General features: G+C 52.8%; 1 protein-coding gene across 4 annotated transcripts in view; it reads left to right on the top strand.

The window, feature by feature from the left end:
- Positions 1-22,142, top strand: part of LOC116957600 (tetratricopeptide repeat protein 39A-like) — a 98,962-nt gene extending 76,820 nt beyond the window's left edge. For all 4 annotated transcript variants that reach the window (XM_076056782.1, XM_076056784.1, XM_076056780.1 and 1 more), the window contains 4 exons: positions 614-716; positions 5,888-6,005; positions 8,328-8,453; positions 16,408-22,142. In XM_076056782.1, the coding sequence (XP_075912897.1) occupies positions 614-716; positions 5,888-6,005; positions 8,328-8,453; positions 16,408-16,510 (450 nt within the window). In that variant the 3' untranslated portion in view covers positions 16,511-22,142. The remainder of the gene's footprint in view (positions 1-613; positions 717-5,887; positions 6,006-8,327; positions 8,454-16,407) is intronic.
- The last annotated feature ends 536 nt before the right edge of the window (positions 22,143-22,678 follow it).

The raw sequence follows: 22,678 nt of genomic DNA, 5'->3' as shown, positions 1-22,678 counted from the left end.
CCTCACCCACTCACCTACTCACCCACTCACCTACTCACCCTCACCCACTCACCCTAACTCACTCACCCTCACTCACCCAATCACCCACTCACCCTCACCCACTCACCTAAACACCCTCACCCACTCACCCTCACACACTCACCCTCACTCACCCTCACCCAATCACCAACTCACCCACTCACCTACTCACCCTCACCCACTCACCCTCACACACTCACCCTCACTCACCCTCACCAACTCACCCACTCACCTACTCACCCTCACCCACTCACCCTCACTCACTCACCCTCACTCACTCACCCTCACTCACCCTCACCCAATCACCAACTCACCCACTCACCTAAACACCCTCACCCTCTCACCCTCACCCACTCACCCACTCACCCTCACCCACTCACCCTCACCCAATCACCAACTCACCAACTCACCTACTCACCCTCACCCACTCACCCTTACTCACTCACCCTCACCCTCTCACCCTCACTCACCCTCACCCACTCACCCTCACTCACCCTCACCCACTCACCCTCACCCACTCACCCTCACCCTGGGGCTCACCCCGGGGCTCGAGCTCACCTGGTGAGGCATGCCCTCACCACCACTGTGCCCGCAGGAGATGATGTACATGTGGAACGGCTTCACCATTGTGGGTCGGGAGCCAGCGCTCACCACCAGCATGCTCACCCTCATCACAGATACAGAGGAGTCGCTCACCGGTCAGTTCACCACTCACCCACCCACTCACCCACCCACTCACCCACCCACTCACCCACTCAATCACTCACCCACCCACTCACCCACTCAATCACTCACTCACTCAATCACCCACCCACTCAATCACTCACTCACCCACCCACCCACTCACCCACCCACTCACCCACCCACTCACCCACGCAATCACTCACTCACTCACTCACCCACCCACTCAATCACTCACTCACTCATCCACCCACTCACCCACGCAATCACTCACCCACTCAATCGCTCACTCACTCGCTCACCCACTCAATCACTCACTCACTCAATCACTCACTCACCCACTCACTCACCCACCCACTCACCCACTCAATCGCTCACCCACTCACTCACCCACTCACCCATCCACTCACTCACTGACCCACCCACTCACTGACCCACCCTTCCAATCACTTACTCATTCACTCACTCACTCACTCACCCACCCACTCACCCACGCAATCACTCACCCACTCAATCGCTCACTCACTCGCTCACCCACTCAATCACTCACTCACTCACTCACCCACCCACTCACTGACCCACCCACTCACTGACCCATCCTTCCACTCACTTACTCATTCACTCACTCACTCACCCACTCACTCACTCATCCACTCGCTCACCTACCAACGCACTCACTCACCATTCACCTACCCACCCACCCACTCACACACCCAGCCACTCATTCACTCACCCACCCACTCACTCACTCACTCACCCACCTACTCACCCACTCACTCACCTACTCAACAGAAACCGCCATTCACCAATGAGTGGCAGAGACATTACCACAGCGCTTGTGCCAGGCTAGGTGCACGTTGAGTCCACGTGTTGTGTCGAATGCCCGCTGGCAGGAGGTCACGGGGCAGACCCAGGTGCCACAGGTCGACTGACTGAGATGACTGGCTGATGCACCACCTGTGCCCCCTACTGTGCCAACTTGCTGTGCTTTAGCCACCCAGCACTCCGCTCGTTGTTGTGAGCATCGCTCCCCTGCCGTCTGTTGTGGCTGGAGGTTGAATGCCTCCAACTGCCCAGTAGCGTCCTTCACGAGCCTCCTCCATAGACGCCGATCTTGACATCGCTGGTACCAGTCATCATCAAGTCCATTCAGCTCCACATCCTAATGTACCGCATCACTCCATCACTTTAGCCCATGTAGTGTCCATTTAGCCCGTTTGTCTGGCTGAGCAAAAGCTGTTTGGGCATGCGGTGACTGGGCATGGGGCTACATGACCCAGCCAAGACAGCCTTGCCTGCCTGCAGAACTCAGCGATGGGATTGAGTCCAGATCTTTTGAGGATTTGTGAGCTCCTCACACAATCCAGCCTGATTAAACCCAGGGTGGATCGTAGGCAGGCCAGCCTGAATGTTTCTATCCAGTGAAGATGGTCCTTTAGGGGGGCCTACGTTTCACAAGCGTAGAGAAGGGAGGGCATAACCATGGCAGAGAAGACCTGAAGCTTCGTGCAGAGCGACAGACCAGGTAGCTTCCACACAGCGTTACGCATTTGATGTAATGATATTGCCGCTCGACTGATTCGGAGTGAGTTGTCTGCTGTCAAACCGGAGCTGATCATAAGCACACTACCCAGGTATGGAAAACTCTCCACTCTCTCCACAACTGCTCCATCACCAATTGCAATTTTTGGGGGTGGAGTGTTTGATGGCACAAAATACCCAGGCAGGTGCTTATTTTTGGAGGGGCTGATAGTAAGGCCCCACCTCTTGGTGACAAGCTCCAGGTTCTGCAGCAACGCCTCCAACTCCTTCTCTAAGTGAGCAGCAATTACCAGACCATCGGCATACATAACATGGTTGACCAATAGGGAGCCATCCCTTGACTGCACCCAAGCATCAATCAGACTCCCATTGTATCTGTACCAGATGGAGATTCCTCCGGTACAGCCATGGAAAGCTTCTCGAACTACGTGGTAGAAAAAGATGTAAAATAATGTGGGAGCCAGGGGACATCCCTGTCGCACCCCCAGGTGAACAGGGAATGGTTCTGACTCCTGCCCACCATCATGAAGGTCCTTAATGATTGTGAGCAGAGAGTCAGGGACTCCAAAAGCTCGAAGAACAAACCAGAGCCCAGGCCTTTGATGGTTTAATATGCCTGGACCAGGTCAATAAAGCAGAGATGTAAGTCCTGTTTGAATTCACTACACCTCTGCTGTAGCAGACTGACAGAGAATATGGAATCTGTGCAGGACCGCTGTGGTTTTAAACCACAGTGGTGCTCCACAAGCCTCTCCTCGGTGTGTCTGGCAAGGCGATGTTGAATAATCCATGCCAGGACCTGGCTCCACGCAATGAGAGAGATGCCCCTGTAGTTGTTACAGTTTGTGCAGTCCCCCTTCTTAAAGAGGGGGACCACCAGGGCATCCTTCCAGTCCTGCAGAACCCATCCAGTGGTCCAGACTGTTGTTATGATGTCATGTAGGGCAGTCTATGCACAAACGCCACCCTCCCTAAGCATTTAGCTTGGGAGATCATCTGTGCCTGGTGCTTTTCCTGGTCTCAGACTCTAGATCACCTTCAGTACTTCCTCAACAAATGGCACGTCAGCCAGCCACTCACAGGGGGTGACTGCTTCTTCCAATATTTGAGGCACGGTCAGCCCCAGCAGGGTCACCACCACTTTGCCCCATGATGTTTTCTGGTCTAAGGGATTTCCCCTCCCCCACGACCTCACAGAAATCCTCAACAAACCTGAAAACCAGTTCTTGGGGTTAAAAGATCAAATCACATTTTTCTCACCACCCACTCACTCACACACTCAGACACTATCAACTCACCCACCCACTCACTCACCCACTCACCAATCACTCACCCTCTCAATTACCCACCACTCACCCAGCCACTCACTCGCACACCTAGACACCCATCAACTCACCCACCCACTCACTCACCCACTCACCAATCACTCACCCTCTCAATTACCCACCACTCACCCACTCACTGACTCGCACATCCAGACACCCACTCACTCATTCACCCTCTCAGCCTCATCTGGTTGTGGTTGTAGTGGTGTTTGTGGTCGTGATGTAGATGGTGGTTGTGGTTGTAGTGGTGATCGTGGTTGTGGTGGTGGTAGTGATTGTGGTTATGATTGTAATGGTGGTTGTAGTTGTAGTGGTTGTGGGAGTAGTGGTTGTCATGGTTGCATTAGATGTTAGTTATAATGGTGTGTTCCTTATGGCAGTTATGGTGGTTGTGGTGGTTGTTGTAGTTATGATTGTGGTTGTTGTGGTAGCAGTGGTTGTGGTAGTAGGGGTAGTAGTGGTTGTGGTGGTTTTAGTGGTTGTAATTGTTGTGGTAGTGGTTGTAGTGATGGTGGTAGTTTTGGTTGTTGTTGTGGTGGTTGTGGTAGTGGTGGTAGTAGTTGTTATTTGTAGTGGTGGTTGTGGTGGTAGCAGTTGGTATTAGTAGTGGTGGTTGTAGTTATTTTTCGTAGTGGTGGTTGTGGTGTTTGTAATTGTATTAGTAGTGGTGGTTGTGGTGGTTGTAGTTGTATTAGTAGTGACGGTTGTGGTGGTTATTAGTAGTGGTGGTTGTGGTGGTAGTAGTTGTATTAGAAGTGGTGGTTGTGGTGGTTGTAGTTGTATTAGTAGTGGTGGTTGTGGTGGTTGTAGTTGTATTAGTAGTGGTGGTTGTGGTGGTTGTAGTTGTATTAGTAGTGGTGGTTGTGGTGGTTTTGTTGTATTAGTAGTGGTGGTTGTGGTGGTTGTAGTTGTATTAGTAGTGGTGGTTGTGGTGGTAGTAGTTATATTAGTAGTGGTGGTTGTGGTGGTTGTAGTTGTATTAGTAGTGGTGGTTGTGGTGGTTGTAGTTGTATTAGTAGTGGTGGTTGTAGTTATTATTCGTAGTGGTGGTTGTGCTGTTTGTAGTTGTATTAGTAGTGGTAGTTGTAGTAGTGTTGTAAATACTGACGAATAAACTTCTTATGAGGCAAGACGTTGTACATTGTCTTTACTACAAGGTCCCTATCACGAAGGGTATATCGGTCCCTTCACCCGATACCTAGGGAGGTATGGCCTCCGAACTATACGGGACCTAACACCGGTAACCCGACCTCCTGGTCCGTGGAGTCCTGACCACTGGCCTCACTGAGCTCCGGCCCTTAGAAGGACTGCGGGGCTTGGGGTCCAGGGTCCTATTCTCCAGCCCGGTCTTCAGTCTTCAGCGTGTAGATAACGGAGCCAGAGCTCTGAGTGCTCTGGCTTATATACTCGTTCGTGGCTTGCTCCGCCCTAGCCACGCCCTCCTTCTGGAACACTCTGGGCCATCCTGGAAGGTGACATCATTCCCCCCGGTCCGCCCCACCCGGGGGCCCGGGGAATGTGTCCCAGGATCCGTTTAGTGTGATCCGCAGTTGGCCCCTGTCTGGCCCATGGACATTTGCCCTGGCGAAGTAATGCCTCTGCCTCCTATGGCCAATAAGTAGAACTACAGGCCTGCTCAATGGTGAGTGACAATCACCCCTACAGTTGTATTGGTAGTGATGGTTGTGATGGTTAGGTAGTAGTTGTATTAGTAGTGGTGGTGATTGTGATGGTAGGTAGTAGTTGTATTAGTAGTGGTGGTTGTGGTGGTTGTAGTTGTAGACTGATGGCCTTAATCTAAGTTTTCTTGTGGTTGTTGTGGTTGTTGTTGTTTGACTTGCATCCCACTGGGATTTTTTTGCACACAGCGTTGGTGTACGGTGCTTTTTCAGAAATATTTTGCCGTGTTTTTTCATGGATTTTCTGTTTGCACAGTCACACACATAGTCACTTTAAGATGTTTTTCTTGTTCGTGTTTTGTTTTTTTTTGTTTGTTGTGGATGCACCCGATTCAAGAGCCGAATGGCTCACAGGGCTATGTCAAAATAAATAAGCTGAAACTAACTGAAACTGAAACTGTATTAGTAGTGGTGGTTGTGGTGGTTGTAGTTGTATTAGTAGTGGTGGTAGTAGTTGTATTAGTAGTGGAGGTTGTGGTGGTTATTAGTAGTGGTGGTTGTAGTGGTAGTAGTATTAGTTGTGGTGGTTGTGGTGGTTATTAGTAGTGGTGGTTGTAGTGGTAGTTGTATTAGTAGTGTTGGTTGTGGTGGTTATTAGTAGTGGTGGTTGTGGTGGTTGTAGTTCTGATTGTGGTTGTGCAGGAGGCGGTGAATATGCAGTGGACGACACCTGTTTGCTACTCCTGCTCAAGGGGGTGTGCCTGAAACATCTCGGACGACTTTCCGAGGCCGAGGAGGCGTTCATCCAAATCCACGCTCAGTAAGCAATCACGACTGCAATTACCTTAACTACCATAACTACCACAACCAAAACTACCATGACTACCGCTATTACCACTACAACCACCACCACCACCACCACAAACACCACCATAGTCTCAACACTGCCCATAGACTCAGCACCGCCCATATACTCAGCACTGCCCATAGACTCAGCACTGCCCATAGACTAACACTGCTACCCATAGACTAACGCTGCTCATAGACTAACACTACCCATAGAATAACACTGCCCATAGACTCAACACTGCTACCCATAGACTCAACACTGCCCATAGACTCAGCACTGACCATAAACCCAGCACTGCCCATAGACTCAGCACCGCCCATAGACTCAGCACCACACACCCATAGACTCAACACTGCCCATAGACTCAACACTGCCCATAGACTCAACACTGCCCATAGACTCAACACTACCCATAGACTCAACACTGCCCATAGACTCAACACTGCCCATAGACTCAACACTACCCATAGACTCAACACTGCCCATAGACTCAGCACTGCCCATAGACTCAACACTGCCCAGAGACTCAACACTGCCTATAGACTCAACACTGCCCATAGACTCAACACTGCCCATAGACTCAACACTGCCCATAGACTCAACACTGCACCATAGACCAACACTGCCCCCCATAGACTCAACACTGCCCATAGACTCAACACTACCCATAGACTCAACACTGCCCATAGACTCAACACTACCCATAGACTCAACACTGCCCATAGACTCAACACTGCCCATAGACTCAACACTGCCCATAGACTCAACACTACCCATAGACTCAACACTACCCATAGACTCAACACTACCCATAGACTCAACACTGCCCATAGACTCAACACTGCCCATAGACTCAACACTGCCCATAGACTCAACACTGCACCATAGACTCAACACTGCACCATAGACTCAACACTGCCCATAGACTCAACACTACCCATAGACTCAACACTACCCACAGACTCAACACTGCCCATAGACTCAACACTACCCATAGACTCAACACTGCCCATAGACTCAACACTGCCCATAGACTCAACACTGCCCATAGACTCAACACTGCCCATAGACTCAACACTGCCCATAGACTCAACACTGCCCATAGACTCAACACTGCCCATAGACTCAACACTGCCCATAGACTCAACACTGCCCATAGACTCAACACTGCACCATAGACTCAACACTGCCCATAGACTCAACACTGCCCATAGACTCAACACTGCCCCCCATAGACTCATCACTGCCCATAGACTCAGCACTGCACCGTAGACTCAACACTGCACCGTAGACTCAACACTGCACCATAGACCAACACTGCCCATAGACTCAACACTGCCCATAGACTCAACACTGCCCATAGACTCAACACTGCCCATAGACTCAGCACTGCCCATAGACTCAACACTGCACCATAGACTCAACACTGCCCATAGACTCAACACTGCCCATAGACTCAGCACTGCCCATAGACTCAACACTGCCCATAGACTCAACACTGCTCATAGACTCAGCACTCCCCATAGACTCAACACTGCCCATAGACTCAACACTGCCCATAGACTCAACACTGCCCATAGACTCAACACTGCCCATAGACTCAACACTGCCCATGAACTCAACACCACCCATAGACTCAACACTGCCCATAGACTCAACACTGCCCATGAACTCAACACCACCCATAGACTCAACACTTCCCATAGACTCAGCACTGCCCATAGACTCAACACTGCACCATAGACTCAACACTGCCCATAGACGCAACACTGCCCATAGACTCAACACTGCCCATAGACTCAACACTGCCCCATAGACTCAACACTGCACCATAGACTCAACACTGCCCATAGACTCAACACTGCCCATGAACTCAACACCACCCATAGACTCAACACTGCCCCATAGACTCAACACTGCCCCATAGACTCAACACCACCCATAGACTCAACACTGCCCATAGACTCAACACCACCCATAGACTCAACACTGCCCATAGACTCAACACTGCCCATAGACTCAACACTGCCCCATAGACTCAACACTGCACCATAGACTCAACACTACCCATAGACTACCACTGCTACCCATAGACTAACACTGCCCATAGACTCAACACTGCCCATAGACTCAGCACTGCCCATAGACTCAACACTGCCCATAGACTCAACACTGCCCATAGACTCAACACTACCCATAGACTCAACACTGCCCATAGACTCAACACTACCCATAGACTACCACTGCCCCCCATAGACTAACACTGCTGCCCACCTGTACCCCGTGTGCCAGGGAGAAGCGCCTGCGTCATGATCAATATTTGGCACCTAACGCAATGTTTGAGTTGGGATTCCTCCTCATGGAACACGGCGGTGATGAGCGGAGATCGGAGGCTCGCAGACTCCTGGAAAACGCCAGGTGAGCTGGGCCCCTCGCTCACCACCTCACTCACCCCCAGGTCACTCACCCACTCACTCACTCACTCATTGAGCACGGAAGTGGTGAGCGGAGAGCGGAGGCACGGAAACGCCTGGAGAACGTCAGGTGAGCTGAGCCCCTCGCTCACCACCATGCTCTCACCACCCACTCGCTCACCTGTTTGCTCACCACTCGCTCACTTGTCCACTCACTCACCCACCCACACTCTCACCTACTCACCCACCCACTCACTCACTAACCTACCCACTCACCCACTCACCCACACACTCACTCACCCACGGACCCATTCACACACCCACGCACCCATTCACACACTGCCACTCATTCTTTCACCCACTCACCCACACACTCATTCACCCACCCACTCACCCACCCACTCACTCACTCACCAATCCCCTCATTCTTTCACCCACTCGTCGTCATCGTCTGGTTCTACACTAGCGAAGATCAGCGAGGTCCACGTAGTTGGCGGCAGGCAGCGCTGGTGGCTGTGCAGGCCGAGCCTTGACTTGGCGGTGCAATTTGAACTCCTGACCAGTCGGGGCCTGAGTGGGGGCCTTGTCCGAGGGGCCTGTGTCTGGTGCGAGGATCCACACGCTGAGCATAGGGCTTCTATAGAATGCTCTTGTGGCCCGTGTCTGCATAGAGCTGCGTCTTTCGGCGCGGTCTGTCAACCGGTTCGTTTTTTGAGTGACTCTCAGCTTCGTCGGCAAGGTTTTTGCACGCAGCGCTGTACGTAGATTTTTGCCGGCTTGGTCATTGGGACGGGCGAGTAATCTGGAATGACGGTGGACCGTTCCCGTCTGGGAAAGGCAATTCGATTTCCGGACTGTTCTCATAGAAAAAAATCTTTGTGCTTCCTTGTTCGGGAAGCCAACCACCTCAGAAACTGTGTCGTGGGGAGCCGCTTTGAGATCTTTCCACCGCTGTTCAGGCTCTGCATCCGTGCCCGGTGTCTTGATGATCACTCAGCCCGGTCTTGAGCTTCTTCTGAAATTTGTCCCTTAACAGGGGGAGCTTTTCTACTTGGCGCTTCTTGGGGTGAAGACCGATTCTATTTGATTATTTTTCGGATTTCTATAGTGCCATTTCCAGGGCACTTTAAAATTCAAAGCCGAAGGCGGCCGGTGAGGGAGGTGAAGGAATGTATGGAGGGACAGGGGGCTGGGAATGGAGCGGATCTTGCTGGGGTAGGTAAGGCAGAATAAGGTGGAGTGTGATGGTGAGCGAGGGTGTCCGATGGTTGCAACGTGGATGAGAGGCAGTGGGGTATGGGGCACGTGCGTGAAGCGGTAAAAATGGGCCTGCACGAGGGTAGTTGAAGGGCGGCGGGGGCAGAGTGTCTGGTGGCCGGATAGCTGAGCTGATGGAGGTCGGGGATTCAGAGATGTGGTTCGGTGGACAATGGAAAGCGAGATGCCGGAGCCGGCTCAGGAATTAGGGTGCGTAGGAGGAAGATGACTGGGGAATGCAGGGGAATGAACCGGTCAGGGTGGAGGCAACCCTGAGGGCCGAGCGAATGGTGGAAAGCGAGCCTTCTCGGGTGGTGGTTCGATCCTGAGGGCGACTTTTTGCCCCCGACCAATCTGTGCGTCTGTCGTAAGCAGCCGGCACTGGGCACAACTCAGGTGTGTGCGTGTGGTGTCTCCCCCCGTTGGGGTACAAGGATGCGATCCAGTAGATGCCAGTGCTCGGAGCGCGCTGGTGTCTTCACGCGGTGCTATATCTGCCGTTTGCCGTGCAGAGGTTGTGCTCTGCGCAGAGCTCCAGTAGCGTACGACCATTGTCGTTACACTTGCTAATTCCACGCGCTACGAGTGCCCCCCTCCAGAGGTCACGGTTCTGACCGACTCGTGCGTTAACGTCGCCCATCACAATAAGCTTGGTTTTACGGTCACACCCCACTCCCCCCGGAGAAGAGTTCTGAGGATCGTGATAAAGTAATGCTTCCTTGATGTCTTGGTCAGCCTCTGGCCTGCCTGTGGGCTTGGTGCATAAACACTGATTATGGTGGCCCAATTGGTTACCCCCGAATGTGTAGTCGTAGAGGCATCGGGCAGTCTGGATGGCCGATTGGAGGGCTCAGGAGTTTGTCAGCCGCCGTGTTCTTCACCGTGAGGCCGACGCCCGACAGGCGTCCTCCCCTCACTGTCTTTCCCTGGCCAGAACCAAGGGGACGTAGCCCGCGCCATGGTCATTCAGAGGGATCCAAGGTCTGCGAAGCGAACTTCCCGTGAGTGCTGCGATGTCAAGTCGTGCGCGAGCTCCCCCTTGCCACGGGAGCCCCGAGCAGCTTTTGTATTAGGGCCATCTTGTCTGTGCCCCCTTCTTTACATCGGGAGCGAACAGTGGCCGCACCTAGAAACGGCTGATGTGGTCGGTTGGGGTGCTTGCCGGATGTCGTTGCCTTTTGGTCGACGGTCAATCGACCAATACGGAAAAGCCGCCTGCATGCAGGTCCAAAGCTGTGTCTGCCAGCGCCATTCTTGCACCGACCGTTTCCGCCTTCCGCCCGCCCCGCGCCGCTCCCGTCGCCGTCAGGACGTTCCTCTTCCTCCCGCCCGTGCTGCTGCTGCTGCTGATGCTGCTGCTGATGCTGATGCTGCTGCTGCTGCTGTAGTTTGTTTAGAGTGTGTAGGGCAGCTCGCCCACTCCGGATCCCACTCTCTATGCTCAGGGTTACTCGGCAAGTGGCTCGGCGAGCTAGCGGCGGCTATGGCAACCACAGGAGCTGTTGAGCTTTCAAATCCGAGTGGCCCTCTCTGCTCGGCGAGGTTTTGCCGCGCAAAGGGTATAGAGCCCCACCTGGCCAGGATGTGGCAGGGGGTGTGGCGTACACTGGGAATTCTTTGATCGTACTTAGTCTGGGGACCTCCACCTTGCCACCCGACGGCTTTTGCTCTCGGGATCATTGGAGCACTCAGCGCTTGCCCCAACAGTCTGTTAAGGCTACACGGGGGATCTTGGTCATTGTCTTTGTGTGTCTCTGTGTCACTGTGCATGTCACTGTGTGTGTGTGTCTGTGTGTGTCAGGGGAGCGGTAGTGTAGCGGTTAGCGCTACGCTGCGCTATGAACCTGGCGAACCGGGGTTCGATTCCCGCTCACGGCCAACATCAGTGATGATTATCTGAACCGGTCCCGGGCCTCCCCTAGGTCGACTCAGCCTCAAATGAGTACCCGATGCGGTGTGTGAACATCGCCACTAGGGAGACAAAGGCGGCCGGGAGTGGCGCTGGCCACCCACCCCCTCGTGTACCGTTCCGGCCTTCATAGGTGCTCGCTAACAGCACTTGCCCCAACAGTCTGTTAAGGCTACACGGGGGATCTTGGTAATTGTCTTTGTGTGTCTCTGTGTCACTGTGCATGTCACTGTGTGTGTGTGTCAGGAGTGTAGCGGTGGTGTAGCAGTTTGCAAGCTGCGCTATGAACCTGGCGGCCCGAATTTGATTCCCGCTCACGGCCAACATCAGTGATGATTATCTGAACCGGTCCTGGGCCTCCCCTAAGTCGGCTCAGCCTCAAATGAGTACCTGGTGCGGTGCGTAAACATCGCGACTGGGGAGACAAAGGTGGCCGGGAGTGGCGCTGGCCACCCACCCCCTCGTGTACCGTTCCGGCCTTCATAGGTGCTCGCTAACAGCACTTGTCCCAACAGTCTGTTAAGGCTATATGGGGGATCTTTGTCTTCTTGTCACTGTGTGTGTCACTGTGTGTGTGTCACTGTGTGTGTCACTGTGTGTGTATCACTGTGTGTGTCACTGTGTGTGTGTCACTGTGTGTGTGTGTATCACTGTATGTGTGTCACTGTGCGTGTGTCATTCTTCGTGCTTTCGGAGTCCCTGACCATCTGCTCATGATCATTAAGGACCTTCATGATGGTGAGCGGGCCCGGGTTAAACTACGTGGCCGGGAGTCGTGAAGCCTTCAATAGCGGTACCGGAGGAATTTCCATCTGGTACAGATACAATGGGAGGCTGATCGATGCCCGGGTGCGGTCAAGGGATGGCTCCCTATTGGTCAAACACGTTATGTATGCCGACGACCTGGTAATTGCAGCTCACTCTGAGGAGGAGTTGGAGGCGCTGCTGCTGAGACTGGCGCTTGCCAATAAGAGGTGGGGCCTTACCATCAGCCCCACCAAAACTAAGCACCTGCCTGGGTATTTTGTACCATCGGACACTCCACCCCCACAACTCCCAATTGATGATGGGGCAGTTCTGGAGAGAGTGGAGAGTTTCCCATACCTGGGCAGTGTGGTCATGACCTCACTCCGAATCATTCGAGCGGCATTATATATTCATAAGTTGCGTAACTCTCTGTGGAAGCTACCTGATCTGTTGCTCCGCACAAAGCTTCAGGTCTTCTCGGCCACGGTCATTCTCTCCCATCTCTATGCTTGCGAAACGTGGACCCCCCTAATGGAACAACTTCGCCAGTTAGAAACATTTAGGCTGGCCTGCCTACGATAATCCTGGGTTTTACCAGACTGGATTGTGTGAGGAGCTCACAAATCCTTGAAAGATCTGGACAAAGCCCCATCGGTGAGCTCCTCCCGCAGGCAAGGCTGCGTTGGCTGGGTCATGGAGCCCGCATGCCCAGCCACCGCATGCCTAAACAGCTTTTGTTTGCCCGGATCGAGGGGGCTAAACGGGCGCGTCACAGGCTACAGAAGAGGTGGAGTGATGTGGTACAGGAGGACGTGGAGCGGAGTGGACTTGCCGATGACTGGTACCAGCGGTGTCAAGATCGGCCTCTGTGGAGGAGGCTCGTGATAGATGCTACTGGGCAGTTGGAGGTAGTCTCCCTCCAACAACAATGGAGGGCAGAGGAGCGACGCTCACAACAACGAGCGGAGCGCCGGGTGGCTAAACCACAGCAGGTTGGCACAGTGGGGGGCATAGGTGGTGCATCAGCCAGTCATCTCAGTCAGTCGACCCGTGGCACCTGGGTCTGCCCCGTGACCTCCTGCCAGCGGGTGTTCGACACTTCACGTGGCCTCAACGTGCACATGGCCTGGCACAAGCGTCGTGGTGACGTCACCGCCACTTAGTGGCGAATGGCGGTTGTTGTGTGTCACTGTGTGTGTGTCACTGTGTGTGTGTCACTGTGTGTGAGGAGGCTTACCGCAGCCTTCGCTCGGAGGTTCGGAGAGCCGTGAGGCGCTGCAAGGATGGGTGGTGGTCGCGGGTTGCTGAGGAGATGGAGTCTGCCTCAGTGGCCCGTGATCACAAATCTCTATTTAACTCCATCAAAAAAGTAACCTGCAGCGCCACACCTATTACCATCATTAGGGGAAAAAACGGTGATCCAATCTTCGACCCCCAGGAACAGGTTTGCAGATTTGCTGAGCATTTCTGTGAGGTCCTGGGGGAGGGAAAATCCCTCAGCCAGGAAAACATCGTGGCACAAAGTGAGGATGACGCTGCTGAGGCTGCGATGCCTCAAATATCGGAAGTAGTCACCCCCTGTGAGTGGCTGGCTGAGGTGCCATCTGTTGAGGAAGTACTGAAGGCGATCCGGAGTCTGAGACCAGGAAAGGCAGCGGGCAGAGATGATCTCTCAAGCGAAATGCTGAGGGAGGGTGGCGTTTGTGCACAGACTGCCCTATATGACATCATAACAACAGTCTGGACCACTGGACGGGTTCCGCAGGATTGGAAGGATGCCCTGGTGGTCCCCCTTTTTAAGAAGGGGGACCGCACAGACTGTAACAACTACAGGGGCATCTCACTCCTCAGTGTGCCGGGAAAGGTCCTGGCAAGGATTATTCAGCATCGCCTTGCCAGGCACGCTGAGGAGAGGCTTGCGGAGCCCCAATGCAGTTTCAGGAAAGGGCGGACCTGCACAGATGCCATATTTTCTGTCCGTCTGCTACAGCAGAGGTGTAGGGAATTCCAACAAGACCTACATCTCTGCTTTATTGACCTGGTCAAGGCCTATGATACCATCAGTAGGCCTGGGCTCTGGGTCGTTCTTCGTGCTTTTGGAGTACCTGACCCTCTGCTCACGATCATTAAGGACCTTCATGATGGTGAGCGGGCCTGGGTAAAACTACGTGGCCGGGAGTCAGAGCCATTCCCTGTACACCTTGGGGTGCGACAGGGATGTCCTCTGGCTCCCACATTATTTAACATCTATTTTGACCACGTAGTTCTTGAAGCCTTCAATAGCTGTACCGGGGTAATCTCCATATGGTACAGATATAATGGGAGGCTGATCGATGCCCGGGTGCAGTCAAGGGATGGCTCTCTATTGCTCAACCATGTTATGTATGCCGATGATTTGGTAATAGCTGCTCATTTAGAGGAGGAGTTGGAGACGCTGCTGCTGAGACTGGAGCATGCAACTAAGAGATGGGGCCTTACCATCAGCCCCACCATAACTAAGCACCTGCCTGGGTATTTTGTACCATCGGACACTCCACCCCCACAACTCCCAATCGGTGATGGGGCAGTTGTGGAGAGAGTGGAGAGTTTGCCATACCTGGGCAGTGTGCTTATGACTGGCTCCAGTTTAACAGCAGAGGTCTCACTCCGAATCAGTCGAGCGGCAATATATTTTCATCGGTTGCGTAACGCTGTGTGGAAGCTACCTGGTCTGTCGCTCTTCACTAAGCTTCAGGTCTTCTCGGCCACGGTCATTCCCTCCCTTCTCTACGCTTGCGAAACGTGGACCCCCCTAATGGAACATCTTCGCCGGTTAGAAACATTTAGGCTGGCCTGCCTACGATCCATCCTGGGTTTAACCAGACTGGATTGTGTGAGGAGCTCACAAATCCTTGAAAGATCTGGGCAGGGTCCCATCGGTGAGCTCCTCCGGCAGGCAAGGCTGCGATGGCTGGGTCATGTAGCCCGCATGCCCAGCCACCGCATGCCGAAACAGCTTTTGTTTGGCCGGATTGAGGGGGCTAAGCGGGCGCGGCACGGGCTAGAGAAGAGATGGAGTGATGTGGTACAGGAGGACGTGGAGCTGAGTGGACTTGCCGATGACTGGTACCAGCGGTGTCAAGATCGGCCTCTGTGGAGGAGGCTCGTGAAGGATGCTACTGGGCAGTTGGAGGCAGTCGCCCTCCAACAACAACGGAGGGCGGAGGAGCGACGCTCACAACAGCGAGCGGAGCGCCGGGTGGCTAAAGCACAGCAGGTTGGCACAGTAGGGGGCATAGGTGGTGCATCAGCCAGTCATCTCAGTCAGTCGACCCGTGGCACCTGGGTCTGCCCCGTGACCTCCTGCCAGCGGGCGTTCGACACTTCACGTGGCCTCAGGGTGCACATAGCCTGGCACAAGCGTCGTGGTGACGTCACCGCCACTTAGTGGCGAATGGCGGTCGTTGTTGTTGTCACTGTGGGTGTGTCACTGTGTGTGTCACTGTGTGTGTGTCACTGTGTCACTGTGTTTCACTGTGTGTGTGTCACTGTGTGTCACTGTGTGTGTCACTGTGTGTGTGTCACTGTGTGTGTGTCACTGTGTGTGTCACTGTGTGTGTGTCACTGTGTGTGTCACTGTGTGTGTCACTGTGTCACTGTGTTTCACTGTGTGTGTCACTGTGTGTGACGTCACTGTGTGTGTGACGTCACTGTGTGTGTGTCACTGTGTCACTGTGTGTGTGTTTCACTGTGTGTGTGACGTCACTGTGTGTGTGTGTGATGTCACTGTGTGTGTGTCACTGTGTCACTGTGTGTGTGTCACTGTGTGTGTCACTGTGTCACTGTGTGTGTGTCACTGTGTGTGTGTGTGTCACTGTGTGTGTCACTGTGTGTGACGTCACTGTGTGTGTGTGTCACTGTGTGTGTGTGTCACTGTGTGTGTCAATGTGTGTGTGTCAATGTGTGTGTGTCACTGTGTCACTGTGTTTCACTGTGTGTGTCACTGTGTGTGTCACTGTGTGTGTGACGTCACTGTGTGTGTGTGACGTCACTGTGTGTGTTACAGGACTAACTACAAGAAGTACTCTCTGGAGTCGAGGCTGCATTTCCGGATTCACGCTGCACTCAACGCCCTGAAGCGTCGCGACGAAGGAGATCGGACGTCATAGGCGTGTCACTGTGTGTGTCACTGTGTGTGTCACTGTGTGTGTCACTGTGGGTCAGTGTGTGTGTCACTGTGTGTGTCACTGTGTGTGTCACTGTGTGTGTGTGTCACTGTGTGTGTGTCAGTGTGTGTGTCACTGTGTGTGTCACTGTGTGTGTGTCACTGTGTGTGTCACTGTGTGTGTCACTGTGTGTGTCACTGTGTGTGTGTCACTGTGTGTGTCACTGTGTGTGTGTCACTGTGTGTGTCAGTGTGTGTGTCACTGTGGGTGTGTCACTGTGTGTGTCACTGTGTGTGTCACTGTGTGTCACTGTGGGTGTCACTGTGTGTGTCACTGTGTGTGTCACTGTGTGTGTGTCACTGTGTGTGTCACTGTGTGTGTCACTGTGTGTGTGTCACTGTGTGTGTCACTGTGTGTGTTCACTGTGTGTGTCACTGTGTGTGTCACTGTGTGTGTGTCACTGTGTGTGTGTCACTGTGTGTGTCAGTGTGTGTGTGTGTCACTGTGTGTGTCACTGTGTGTGTCACTGTGTGTGTCACTGTGGGTGTCACTGTGGGTGTCACTGTGTGTCACTGTGTGTGTGACTGTGTGTGTGTCACTGTGTGTGTCACTGTGTGTGTCACTGTGTGTGTCACTGTGGGTGTCACTGTGTGTGTCACTGTGTGTGTGTGTCACTGTGTGTGTCACTGTGTGTGTGTCACTGTGTGTGTGTCACTGTGTGTGTCACTGTGTGTCACTGTGTGTGTCACTGTGGGTGTCACTGTGGGTGTCACTGTGTGTGTCACTGTGTGTGTCACTGTGTGTGTCACTGTGTGTGTGTCACTGTGTGTCACTGTGTGTGTGTCACTGTGTGTGTGTCACTGTGTGTGTGTCACTGTGTGTGTGTCACTGTGGGTCAGTGTGTGTCACTGTGTGTGTCACTGTGTGTGTCACTGTGTGTGTGTCACTATGTCACTGTGTGTGTGTCACTGTGTGTGTGTGTCACTGTGTGTGTCACTGTGTGTGTGTCACTGTGTGTGTCACTGTGTGTGTCAGTGTGTGTCACTATGTCACTGTGTGTGTGTCACTGTGTGTGTGTCACTGAGTGTCTGTGTGTGTCAGGGGAGCGGTAGTGTAGTGGTTAGCGCTATGCTGCGCTATGAACCTGGCGACCCGGGTTCGATTCCCGCTCACGGCCAACACCAGTGACGATTATCTGAACCGGTCCCGGGCCTCCCCTAGGTCGACTCAGCCTCAAATTAGTACCTGGTGCGGTGTGTAAACATCGCCACTGGGGAGACAAAGGCGGTCGGGCGTGGTGCTGGCCACCCACCCCCTTTTGTGTCGCTTTGGCCTTCATAGGTGCTCGCTAACAGCACTTGCCCCTACAGTCTGTTAAGGCTATATGGGGGATCTTTGTCTTTGTCAGTGTGTGTGTGTGTCACTGTGTTTGTGTCACTGTGTGTCACTGTGTGTGACACTACAACTGTGTGACACTGTATAACTGTGCCACTGTACCAGCGTGCAACACTGTACCACTGTACCAACGTGCAACACTGTACCACTGTACCACCGTGTGACACTGTACCACTGTACCACTGTGTGACACTGTACCACTGTGTGACACTGTACCACTGTGTGACACTGTACCACTGTACCACTGTGTGACACTGTACCACTGTGTGACACTGTACCACTGTGTGACACTGTACCACTGTACCACTGTGTGACACTGTGCCACTGTGTGACACTGTAGCACTGTACCACTGTGTGACACTGTACCACTGTGTGACACTGTACCACTGTGTGACACTACCACTGTGTGACACTGTACCACTGTGTGACACTGTACCACTGTACCACTGTGTGACACTGTACCACTGTGTGACACTTTGCCACTGTGTGACACTGTACCACAGTGTGACACTGTACCACTGTACCACTGTCTGGCACTGTACCACTGTGACACTATACCACTGTGTGACACTGTACCACTGTACCACGGTGTGACACTGTACCACCGTGTGACACTGTACCACTGTGTGACACTGTACCACTGTACCACTGTGTGACACTGTACCACTGTGTGACACTGTACCACTGTGTACCACTGTGTGACACTGTACCACTGTGTGATACTGTACCAATGTGTGACACTGTAGCACTGTACCACGGTGTGACACTGTACCACTGTGTGACACTGTACCACTGTACCACTGTGTGACACTGTACCACTGTACCACTGTGACACTGTACCACTGTGCGACACTGTACCACTGTTCGACACTGTACCACTGTGTGGCACTGTACCACTGTGTGACACTGTACCAATGTGTGACACTGTACCACTGTACCACTGTGTGACACTGTACCACTGTGTGACACTGTACCAATGTGTGACACTAGCACTGTACTACTGTGTGACACTGTACCACCGTTTGACACTGTACCACTGTGTGACACTGTACCACTGTACCACCGTGCGACACTGTACCACTGTACCACTGTGTGCCACTGTACCACTGTGTACCACTGTGTGACACTGTACCACTGTGTGACACTGTACCACTGTACCACCGTGTGACACTGTACCACTGTGTGACACTGTGTGACACTGTACCACTGTGTGACACTGTACCACTGTGTGACACTGTACCACTGTACCACTGTGTGACACTGTACCACTGTGTGACACTGTACCACTGTGTGACACTGTACCACTGTGTGTCACTGTACCACTGTGTGACACTGTACCACTGTACCACTGTGTGACACTGTACCACTGTGTGTCACTGTACCACTGTGACACTGTACCACCGTGTGACACTGTACCACTGTACCACTGTGTGACACTGTACCACTGTGTGACACTGTACCACTGTGTGACACTGTACCACTGTGTGACACTGTACCACTGTGTGACACTGTACCACTGTACCACTGTGTGACACTGTACCACTGTGTGACACTGTACCACTGTGTGACACTGTACCACTGTGTGTCACTGTACCACTGTGTGACACTGTACCACTGTACCACTGTGTGACACTGTACCACTGTGTGACACTGTACCACTGTGTGACACTGTACCACTGTGTGACACTGTACCACTGTGACACTGTACCACCGTGTGACACTGTACCACTGTACCACTGTGTGACACTGTACCACTGTGTGACACTGTACCACTGTGTGACACTGTACCACTGTACCACTGTGTGACACTGTACCACTGTGTGACACTGTACCACTGTGTGACACTGTACCACTGTGTGTCACTGTACCACTGTGTGACACTGTACCACTGTACCACTGTGTGACACTGTACCACTGTGTGACACTGTACCACTGTGTGACACTGTACCACTGTGTGACACTGTACCACTGTGTGACACTGTACCACTGTACCACTGTGTGACACTGTACCACTGTGTGACACTGTACCACTGTGTGACACTGTACCACTGTGTGACACTGTACCACTGTGTGTCACTGTACCACTGTGTGACACTGTACCACTGTACCACTGTGTGACACTGTACCACTGTGTGACACTGTACCACTGTGTGACACTGTGCCACTGTGTGACACTGTACCACTGTGTGTCACTGTACCACTGTGTGACACTGTACCACTGTGTGACACTGTACCACTGTGTGACACTGTACCACTGTGTGACACTGTACCACTGTGTGACACTGTACCACTGTGTGACACTGTACCACTGTGTGTCACGAGCGCCGTGAGTCACTGCTGCCCTCTGTCTGTATCACGGTGTGTCACTGTACCACTGTGTGACACTGTACCACTGTACCACGGTGTGACACTGTACCACTGTGTGACACTGTACCACTGTAGCACTGCTACCCTCTGTCTGTATCACGGTGTGTCACTGCTGGGTCGATAAGTGTGATGTTTACAATGGGTTGATCGCGAAATATCGGTTCAGTGACACTGTTTACCGTGGATATACAATGCGACCGGTATTGATTATCGGTGATTATCGGTTGTTGGTTTTTGATTATCGGTCATTGATTACCTGTCATCGATGGCGGAGTATTGGTTATAGTTATTGGTAATTGGTTATTGATAACAGATTATCGGTTAAGGTTATCCACTCACCCACCCACTCACCCACCCACTCACTCACCCACTCATCCACTCACCCACCGACCTATTCACTCATTCTACCACCGATCCACCGATTCATCCATTCACCCATTCACCCACCCACCCATACACCCATTCACCCATCCATCCACCCATTCACCCACCCACCCATTCACCCACCCATTCACCCATTCAACCACCCACCCATTCACCCACCGCCCATTCACCCACCCACCCATTCACCCACCCACCCATTCATTCACCCACCCACCCATTCATTCACCCACCCACCCATTCATTCACCCACCCATTCATTCACCCACCCATCCACCCACCCATCCACCCACCCATTCACCCACTCACCCACCCACTCACCCATTCACCCACCCACCCATTCGCCCACCCACCCACCCATTCACCCGCCCACCCACTCGCCCACCCACCCACCCATTCACCCACCCATTCTCCCGTTCACCTACCCATTCACCCACCCATTCACTCATTCACTCACTCACCCACCCATTCACCCATTCACCCATCCATTCACTCATTCACCCACTCACCCACCCACTCACCTAATCACTCACCCACTCACCACACTGCACGGTGGAATTTCTAACCGTGCAACCTGCAAAGTTGCAGATGCTCCTAGCGGTTATGGGTCACCGGTTATGGGTTACCGGTTAAGGGTTACCGGTTAAGGGTTACCGGTTGTGTTAATTCTTCCCGTCAAGCTACCCTGGATTCATAATGGCTACGCGGGGAGGTGAGAGGGGTAGAGTGGCAGTAGGGGTGGACCATTCTACCCCTAAAACCATTCTACCACTCTACCCCTACCACTCTACCCCTACCACTCTACCCCTACCACTCTACCCCTACCACTCTACCCCTACCACTCTACCCCTACCACTACCACTCTACCCCTACCACTCTACCCCTACCACTACCACTTTACCCCTACCACTCTACCCCTACCACTACCACTCTACCCCTACCACTCTACCCCTACCACTCTACCCCTACCACTACCACTCTACCCCTACCACTCTACCCCTACCACTCTACCCCTACCCCTACCACTCTACCCCTACCACTCTACCCCTACCACTACCACTCTACCCCTACCACTCTACCCCTACCACTACCACTCTACCCCTACCACTCTACCACTACCACTCTACCCCTACCACTCTACCCCTACCACTCTACCCCTACCACTCTACCCTTACCACTCTACCACTACCACTCTACCCCTACCACTCTATCTCTACCACTCTACCCCTACCACTCTACCCCTACCACTCTACCACTACCACTCTACCCCTACCACTCTACCCCTACCACTACCACTCTACCCCTACCACTCTACCCCTACCACTCTACCCCTACCACTCCACCCAAAACGTATCACACCACGCTCCGTGATATGATTGTTGTTGATGATTGCTGCTGCTGCTGCTGCTCATATTTTATCGCGATTACCTTTATATATTTTTGGGGGTGGGTGGGTGATACAATTTGCAATAAACTTTGCGTGTTCTCTCCGGCTCTGCCTACCCCCTGGAAAATAATAATGAAAGTAAAAATTGGACTTAAGTGGGAATGTTTTAAGTCAGCCGAAACTATCCAACTTTGTTTTAATCTAACCAGGTAAGTCTACACCACTGAGCGACTGTATAGCTCCGTTTGTCAGAAGCGACCCGGCTATCAGAAATAATATCAGCTCAACGAAGTGCCTGATATCGTCATCATCATCATCACCGCATGGATATTGAGAGTAGCAGCCAAATCCTCTAAACGTGTGACGACGCTACATGTCGTAACTCGCTGCTTGTCTCAACATGTATGTGGCAAGTGCACGCGGATCCACATCCTCCTGTACCTTATCAGTACATCTCTTCTCTAGCCCGTGGCACTCACACACCCATCAGTACATCTCTTCTCTATCCCGTGTCACTCGGTTACTCACCCACCCACTCACCCATCAGTACATCTCTTCTCTATCCCGTGCCACTCACACACCCATCAGTACATCTCTTCTCTAGCCCGTGCCACTCACCCATCAGTACATCTCTTCTCTAG

The sequence above is a fragment of the Petromyzon marinus genome, chromosome 78, assembly GCF_048934315.1.
Source record: "Petromyzon marinus isolate PM22_M1 ecotype Great Lakes invasive population chromosome 78, UKy_Petmar_22M1.pri1.0, whole genome shotgun sequence".
Lineage (NCBI taxonomy): Eukaryota > Metazoa > Chordata > Hyperoartia > Petromyzontiformes > Petromyzontidae > Petromyzon > Petromyzon marinus.
This window is presented reverse-complemented; position numbering and strand designations above follow the sequence as displayed.